Consider the following 9144-nt stretch of genomic DNA (forward strand, 5'->3'; position numbering starts at 1 on the left):
TGTGTGCGTGCGTGCGTGCGTGCGTGCGTGCGTGCGTGCGTGCGTGCGTGTGTGTGTGTGTGTGTGTGTGTGTGTGTGTGTGTGTGTGTGTGTGTGTTATCCACAAGCCATCTGCCGTTATCAGGGGAATGCTCGGCGCACACTTTATGGACATATATGTAGCCTGGCTATTTTTAGCACCCCACGGCCTCCTCCTCTTCCTCCCCTTCCTCTTCCTCCCCTTCCTCTTCCTTGGTGCCGATCTGGATAAATGTGCAATATTTGCTGTGGATAATGTAACAAAATTGCGGCACCATACGATCCCACTTTCAAGGCGAAGTCAAGTAAAAATGTTCTTCACCTTAGTATATTCAATGCGGATCACAGTTGCTCAGGGTTCAGGTAATGACCAATCAGCTTACTAATGTCACATGACTCAACTCAGAAAACAGGTCAGCTTTTAAACGATATGAAAAATCACCATACAAATTCAAGGATGAAAATGTAAGATCCCAAAAAGTAGTTGTTTGAAAAGATTTACGCTGCCTTCTTTTCAATCTTCCTCCGCCATCCTCTGTTTGCTCACCTCCTCCTCACTCCCACGCAAATCTCATCTTGGATGCAGGTCCGAGGGGTGGGCCGCAAACATGACTGAGTGCAAGAAAGACTTGAAATTGAGCTTTCTTTCCAGTGGGAGCTGGACCTTTATTTAGAATGTAAGAGAGCTGGTTGTCATGGAAACTGCATAGTCAGTGCTGGTATGATTTTTGGAGATGATGAGTAGACTGGAAAGAAGATAGCAGGAGTTCTCAAACATTTGAGTTCTGTACATGTGTTGTGACTTTTGTGTTTGTCTCTTGAAGGGACAACGTCTTATTTCAGGAAGCAGTGTTGCATTCGCAACCTCACGCATTCTCAAGGTACTTCCTCTTTGGCCTAACTGTCACTGTGCTCATGGCATGCAATTGCCTTCTGCTTTTGTACCCCTCATATTTGACTCTGACAGTTTGGGAACGTAACAGGTACAAATGGGACCAACAATCCAATGTAATGCTGATTTCTTCCTTTTTTTTCTTTCTTCTTTTTTTTATTTGCATGTGCATTATTTTTGCATGTGCCACACATTGTTCTGCTAACTACTATTTGTGTCATAAGTGGCTTAATGCGACTATTTTTTTTTAAACATGGTTTTATTGTCCACAGGTTTTTGGGTTAAATTAGATATTTTGAATGAACAAGTCTCAAAAGCTCCAACAATGACTCAGTACCTGAATGGACACAACTCGACTGCTGTTCTATTAGCAGCGTCACTTTCAGGAAACCACGGTCAGAGGCATCAGGGCGCTGAGATCACTTGTAAGTCAGTTCGGAGGCCCCACCCCCACGGCGGTGCCTGGCATTGATAGCGGCCTTTTGTCGCAACCGCATGGCACCAATCTTACCCGGTCCGAACGAGCCCAAGTGCTCCTGATTCCATTTAGGGGCTGCCCCGGCACTCAGGGAGGGAGACAGATCGTGAGTTTCAAGTGCTCCCATGCTCCCCGTGTCACCCCCAGCCTGCGGTTGGCGCCTCGGGGATGTGCAAGGCTGCTATCGGGAAGATAGACCCCGGGCTCGGCTTTCATGTTCTGGATGCCCTCAGAGAGAGAGAAATATCATGCCGACTGCAGGAGACAGTGACAATTGTGTGGAAAGGATGACAGATAGGTGACAGACTTATCTGCACTGCTAATACGACACAAAGCCGCGGCGGGTCTTTACTGTGGATGGGGCGGGGCGTCGATTATGAATTAATAACATAAACACAGACAACACCCAACGTCAGACTCTGCTGGAATGCAACTTGTCTCCTTAATATTTTGAATGCTGCACAGGTCACCCCACGGTCTGTTCATGTGCCTTGGTGGGGGCTGCTATTTTTGGTTAGCAACCGAGTTTATTTAGCGGATTTTTAAGCAAAAAAAACAAAACGTCACAATGGAGGCAGGCATGCAATTCATCTATCCCATGCATATTTATAGTTGTCGAAAGGATGTCATAACGGTGCCTCCTGGCTGTTGTGTAATATTTTCAAACTCTGCTAATTTGGTGTACACAGTTACTGTCTATAAGGGATTACCCGTCTCTCTCTCTCTCTCTCGCTCCCTCTCTCACTCGCTCTCTCACATCCACAGAAAGTGACGTCACACTGCAGCCCCTCCATCGTGGCTATCTCGCGAGACTACGAGTTAACAATCCAGCCGGCCTCTTCTCGCGCTGACGCCGATCTCCGATCGCCCCACCTCCTCCTCCTCCTCTTCCTCCTCCCCGGGTACGCCCTCCAGCTCCTTCGCTGCTCGCAGCCCTCCCTTCCCACGCCCCAGTGAGTTGTGGGATAGTGCCAGTATAAAGTATATCCTCTCTCGGAGGAAGATAAGAAGCCCGAGACAGGAGGGGGATGAAGATGGCGGACGCCAAGCAGAAGAGGAACGAGCAGTTGAAGCGGTGGCTGGGCTCCGAGACGGACCTGGAGCCGCCGATCCTGAAGAAGAAGAAGACGAAGGTGAAGTTCGACGATGGCGCCGTGTTCCTGGCCGCCTGCTCCAGCGGCGACACGGAGGAGGTGCTGCGAATGCTCGACCGCGGCGCCGACATCAACTACGCCAACGTCGACGGGCTCACCGCCCTCCACCAGGTTGGTGGACCCGCAACCCCGAACCGGGCCCGGCCGCGATCGCCACGATTGTCCATTGAACACCTGTCAAGTGGAAGCTATTCTCCCGTTGTTTACCTACTTGGAGTTGGAACACCGGAGACCAGCCGTTCACATTGCCCTGCTGGGGGTACTCGTGTGATCAACTTCACACAGTATTAGTTGCATTTTTACTCGTGTGTACGTCGCAGAGGTAACGGCTCTGCGTGTTGTTGTTGTTTTTTGCCTTTTGCCTTTTGGGGGCTACTGTACTCAATGGCCGTCAACACACTACAGGCGATAGCCCGACTCGGTGGGCGAAGTCTAATTGCTGGCAATGCAGCGACTGTGGCGCCTCGGTGCGATCTGTCAACTTGTTTTGTTCTTTTTTTCCACGTGTGAATACGAGATGCGGTTGTGTTACTATGGCTGGTGTTGTCACCGATTGAGACTGGTTTTGTTTTACAAAGTGGAAATTAGCGTACGGTGGCTAAATGCTAGCAGCTAAATTCGGTTTGTTGATAAAGCCTCCATTAGCAACACTGGCTAGTAGGCGAGTATGTATTGTTCCGATCGCACGCTTGTGTTGCCCAATACTTGATTTGTTGTCTTGCTAGTATTATTAAAATATTCAGCAATCTTGTATTTGGTTTCATGGTAAATTATGGCTAGGTTAGCCGGTTAATGCCAATGCTACGTTAGCTCAAGTAAGTAGCTCCGGTTAGCCACCATCGTTCGTTTAATTTGGATTTGTCTTTGGAATAACTAGAAAGAAGCGTCAAGTCAATAGGTACCCCCCCTCCAAAAAAACTGATATTTAATGACCTTTTCAAGTGTGAACGTGTGCTTTTCTATCCCCTGACATGTCAGCATTCCCGAGCTAGCTTTCTCCCCCCGCTAGCGGGGGTAGCTGCTCCTACAGTCAAATGATGAGATGGCAGCTCTTCGGCCTGAAGAGTGTCAGCATTTACTCGTCTTCTTTATCCTAACATGATCAAATATCACATTTGTGTACCATGTGTTAAAAGATGGCAGATCTGAACTTGTTAACAGACGCTGTGTCACAATCGAGAGCCTCGTAAGTGACTCGGTGTATGTGTACGCATTTGAAGTTTCATTAACTTGTGCAATTTGTGCTGGCACAGCATTTATCACAGTCCATTGTTGTGTTTCTGATGGCCTCCACTCCACTTGGGTTATTTTTAGCAATAGTCTTGATCACTGCAGCTTTGTTGTTGACATTTTAGAGCATTTGTCCAGGTGCTAAAATAGTCTCTGGTGATCAATGCAAGAATTTTGGTTTTAAACTTGTAACTCGTGCATGAATATGAAGTGATATAACCTTCTACCGACTTGACTACTAAGCCCGTGTGTCGTCATGTACGAACCTTTGTCAACATTCACAAGTATCTCTCTGTCATTTTCACCTTGGTTAAAATGTACAATTAATACCTCCCTCCCCCCTCTCTTTGCGCAAAGATTACCGTTGCCTTTTTTTGGGGGGAGATGACGACCCGCAAGAGAGCGCTGCCCCAGGGACATACCCATCTCTGGAGAAGAGAAGCAGTGGTGTGTGTATATGTGTTGTTTGCAGGGTGGGCTTTTTAAGGAGCGAAGGTGGCACCACGGCAATGTGCACATTGGCCCACAAATTCCAAAAGTCAAGATGATGACGGCGACATGATTTTCATGTAAAAGTGCGTGGCCGTGTGTTTGTCACATTGGTGAGAAAGGCCTGGTGCATCGCTCCGGGGTGGGGGAGGTAAACGGCATATTGTTCCCGAAAACCGTTGACCGGCATAGGGTTATAAATATCGCGGCAGCAAGTTCTCCCGACTGTATTTCAAGAGATGATGCTAACTTTGGCTGTGACTCAGTCGGTGGCCACGCTTTGCAGTGGAGGGCCTGGCATAATCTGGCAATGGAAAGGAGTCACCAGCCCCCTGTCACGCTGGTGCAATGGCCACCGTAGGCAGCCCTTGGCCGTCAGGACTATCAGAAACAACTTCTAAGATTTAATTATTCTACTCTCTTCATTTGCTCGTGTTTCTCTTCGCTTCACTGCTTCTAGTACATGTTTGTGGATTGTTGAGTTCTTCTTTTTTTTTCCTTGTCCAATCAAATTTCAGGCTGTGTGTGTTGCTAGGTCCAGGTCAGGAATTCAGAATCAATAGTGCAGGCCCATGTAACTAAAGCTCCAGCCAATCACATCTCAAATTTGCCCTCACCAGCGGTGGGCACCGAAGTCCATCAGTCACCGTTCCCTCATGATTTCAGTGGGCTGCGGGACACACACGTGTACACGCATACAGCATGGTGATTGATGAAATTAAACACATGGGACAGTGTCATTGCAGTCTCTGGGACCGATTGGCATACAACGCTGTTTTGCTTTTTTCAACTCACGTGTGCGCGTGCCTGCCTTGAACATCGTAAGTACGTTCTCGATGCCAACAGACGGACTTGAAATATTGACGGAATGAAGACTGACGGTATGACATGCCCACCACTAACCGGCCCTCACAGTGATAGTACATTTACTGAGCAGTGTCTTTTGTTGTTTTTCTTTTGAATCAGTTTTGACTTATGAGATTAAAGATTGATCGTTATTTCACATGACGTACATGACACACTTGCGCGCTTTTCTGTCCCTGTTTTTGTTGACCATTGATGGCTTCTAATATTGCTGGTAGAAGTTGTTTTAAGAGGTGCATTAAATGGCCTCTGAAGGCCAGGTATAAAATTTATGGCCCACCAATGCCCGTAGGTGCATTTTTGTCTCCGTGCTGGTAGTTTCAGATGCAAACAACAATGAGGCGCGCAGGTTGAGGTGGGCGTTAAAAAAAGAAAAAAAAAGAAAAGCGAAAAGCACATCCTCCGCAAGCAATGTTCTACGGTGTCCTCTTTGCTAAACTGGTCGCGGGACCGTAGCATTCCGAGCGCCGTCGCCTCGGCCTCCGCATTCCTCGCATGACAGTATTTGGAAACCATGGCAAAGAGCGAGCGGCGCAGACATTCCTCAGCTGTCACCTAAACCCCACCTCCCACCCCCTCTCTGGACTGTCCCCACACCGCTGAGCTCCATCAAGCCAATTAGCGTGGAGGTAACCAGGACTTGTTGTGGCCTCTGCCAGCAAAAGCTCCACATTGACCCACACCTGAACTTTTGCTTTTCTCGCCCGATTGGGCGGCTCAGTTCCCCATCCCCAAGTCTGTGACTTTATCGGGAGCGGTCGCCATGGCGACCACGACTCGAGCAGCATGTGTTGGCGGATTTGCATGTACAAGAGTGGGAGTTGCATAACCGAGGGTGAGAGGGAAAGCGTTTGGCAGAGCTCGGCAGCGGCAGCGCGAAAATGAGTCAGGCTGGCGACCGGCGTTGCCATGGAACGGCCGCATGTGGCGGGCCGTGTTGTGTCCGTGCGGGCGGTGGGGACGACCACCCGTTCTTGGGGTTCTCGGACAGATGACTCAGGGAAATTGACCGTCATCTAATTCATTTCAGATGACAGAAAATAGTCAAGGAGTGAAAAGCTCAGCCAAACGGAGAACTCGTTGCGTATCGATTAAAAAAAAAAAAAAAAAATCCTATTCAGCCTTTGATGACAGTTTTGAGTCAATGATACATTGCTGCTCATTTTATTGAATGCATAGTGCAAGCGATTCTTTACGTCAAGCAGCCTGCCGTGACTTGCTCTACCTGACAGCTCTCTGTGTCATCTTGAGAAGTTTCCCACCCTGCCGTCTTTGGCCTCATCCCCACCAGGAATCTTGCATTTCTATCCAGCTGGCGGCCGCGCTCAACCTTGTAATTAGCCCTCGTGAGTTATTGTGAAGCATCCCGACACTAGGCGAAATGTTCACATCTCCCATCTTGCGCTCACCTGTTTTGTGCCTCCAATAAACAAGCGCCAGACCCCAATTCTCTGGAGAATTGCATGCTTTGATGCTGACGTCGGTGTCGGAGTGTCTTTGGAAGCACTTTCAAGATTCAGACTTGATGATTTGGAAGGATTGAAGCATGAGGTTAGCGCAGAGCAGGGAAAATTCCGCCGTTTTTCAGGAGTGTTGACGCTCTCTTAACTGCGTTTCTTTATCAGTATCGAGGCTTTTCCTGCCTCGTGATAGGAAGCCTTTGTTTGCTAAATGAGGGGCTCGTTGAGAGTCACTGGTGCATTTCTAACATTTTTGCTGAATACATTAAGGTGCACCTCAATTATTCATGGCCTGGATTCTAGACGGTCTTGATTTGATCCCTTTGTGTGATTCGGCCAGTCAGGTTGTCTTAACCTAGACAGCTCTGCTAATGATGCCGATTCTCACAAGCTATTGCCGCCGTTGTTTTCAAAATGCCGAAGATGTGTTTCTGAATCTTGAAAGCACACCGTTGTGATTTTGATGCCATGAACCTCGCTGCGTTAAATGGGAAATCGGGTCAACCGTGATCTGTGGCCGAGCTTTTTCAGATACGTAAACAGATGGCAGGAGTGAGCGCGGCAGGCTAATTCAGCTCCAGGAACGGTGTTGGGTATCTCAGTTTTGGATCTGGCAGCACTCGGGTGACGAAGCGCATACATTCTCGCGTCTGTAATTGGCAGGTCTCTCCTTGTCGAGCCGACCAACCCAGTAATCATCAGGCAGGAAGTCCCTGTGATGTCGATGACGCGATGCTCGGTCGGCGGCGGCCGTGACTCGCCGGTGACGCTTACCTCGCGTCGTCTCCGTTCGGCGACAAAAGGCGATCGGGTTATTTTAGAACACGTCGCCGTTGGTTGTCGAGTATTCCGGTGGACCGAGGCGACAGGTTGCGACTGGTTCACCCGGGGTTGTTAGGAGGAATTTCTCAGAGGGAGCAAACCTGCTGCAACGCATTCGACCGAGCAGACTTGACCCGGGCTAAAATTTGGCTTTGGAAAAAAAAGCTGAAGTCAACTGCTTAACTTGCACAGTTTTACTCATGTGTTAATACACCAGTAAGTTATTTTCTACAGAAATGTGTCCCAAATCACAGAGACATCCTCTTAAATGGGGTGAGAGCTCGATGCATCTTCAGTTAACAATCGGCACCATTGACGTCAAAAAACAACTTGTCTCTCAGTTAAGAGGCATCCGTTTACTTCCAGTGACCACCAAAATGGCAAGAATCAGGCTGTGTAGCAAAAGAAGACCAGTAAGTGAACGGTGACGATGCCTGACTTTTTTTTTGCAGGCAGGGTTTCACATTGCAACGTTTACAGTCGGCATTTTCAGTCCGCTCCCCGCCAAGCAAGGCGACGTGATCTCACTTCCTGGATGTTCACGTGGTGGAGGTGTTAAACAAATGACACGTCGGTGGGTCTCCAGGATTTCTCGGCGGGCGATTGGAAAGCGTCGCCGGGACCCTGAAGAGCAACAGGAAGTGGCTGTTTATTTTTCTCATTTCCTCTTTGGTGAGGCTGCCCCCTCCTTCCACTCGCCTCTCTTGTTATCGTCGCACATGAACGTGCGCGTACCCCGCTGCCCGTCTGTATTGGCTAATGATTGTAAATGGGGGTTGGGGGCATCTGCTCGCAAATATCTGTGCCCCCCGGTCTTCAGCTACAATCCTGCCGGCATTTTTTCCCTTTTTTCTCAACTCCCCATCTTCCTCAATCCTGCTTGTTTTTTTTCCACGGGAATCCCAGGTCCATATATGGTCGTCATTGGTAGCAGCTAGAAGGCAGCGCGCGCGTGTGTGCATGTGTGTGTGTGTGTGTGTGTGTGTGTGTGTGTGTGTGTGTGTGTGTGTGTGTGTGTGTGTGTGTGTGTGTGTGTGTTACAAGTGAGCTCATCTCGCAGTGTGTAGGGACCCAGCTGGTCGCCCTGCAGCCCCTTCCCCCTCGGCCCCTGTGGCCTCTCGAACCCGACCAACAAGCACAGGAGCTCTCTTCCAACATGTACGCACAATTTAAATTTCTTCACCTTTCTTCATTTTTTTTTGGACTTTTTTTATTTTGTGTGTATTAAGCGCAACCCTCCTCGGACCCCCACGTTCACCAGAGGAATTCCTTTTGTGGAAGTGGCTGCGAGAGGTGCCGGATGATGAGGGCCGGCAGGCGTGGCCAGAGTGCCGCCGATGCCTGAAAGCCCCGAGGCTCGGAGTAATACTTATCTGGGAATTTCTCCACTGGTATGCTAGTCCAGGGCTGAGAGTGGGCAACTTTGCGGTTGGCGCTGTTGGGTGAAAGCACTGCTTGTGGCCAAAAAGCAAAATAAATCTACACCAGCAGCGCCGGGAAACGCAATCCCTTCCTCAAGGCTTTTTGACCCCAACCCCCCCCCCCCCCCCCCGCCTCCCAAAAAAAAAAAAAAAATGGGAATTTCTCCACTGGTATGCTAGTCCAGGGCTGAGAGTGGGCAACTTTGCGGTTGGCGCTGTTGGGTGAAAGCACTGCTTGTGGCCAAAAAGCAAAATAAATCTACACCAGCAGCGCCGGGAAACGCAATCCCTTCCTCAAGGCTTTTTGACCCCAACC

General features: G+C 49.1%; 1 protein-coding gene across 5 annotated transcripts in view; it reads left to right on the forward strand.

Annotated features, from left to right (window-relative positions):
- Positions 1-2319: 2319 nt before the first annotated feature.
- The window catches only part of ppp1r12a (protein phosphatase 1, regulatory subunit 12A), a 28877-nt gene continuing 22052 nt past the window's right edge, over positions 2320-9144 (forward strand). For all 5 annotated transcript variants that reach the window (XM_019893617.1, XM_019893618.1, XM_019893622.1 and 2 more), the window contains exon 1: positions 2320-2653. In XM_019893617.1, coding sequence (XP_019749176.1) covers positions 2417-2653 — 237 coding nt within the window. In that variant the 5' untranslated portion in view covers positions 2320-2416. The remainder of the gene's footprint in view (positions 2654-9144) is intronic.

Source organism: Hippocampus comes, unplaced genomic scaffold, assembly GCF_001891065.2.
Source record: "Hippocampus comes isolate QL1 unplaced genomic scaffold, H_comes_QL1_v1.1 scaffold161, whole genome shotgun sequence".
Taxonomy (NCBI): Eukaryota; Metazoa; Chordata; class Actinopteri; order Syngnathiformes; family Syngnathidae; genus Hippocampus; species Hippocampus comes.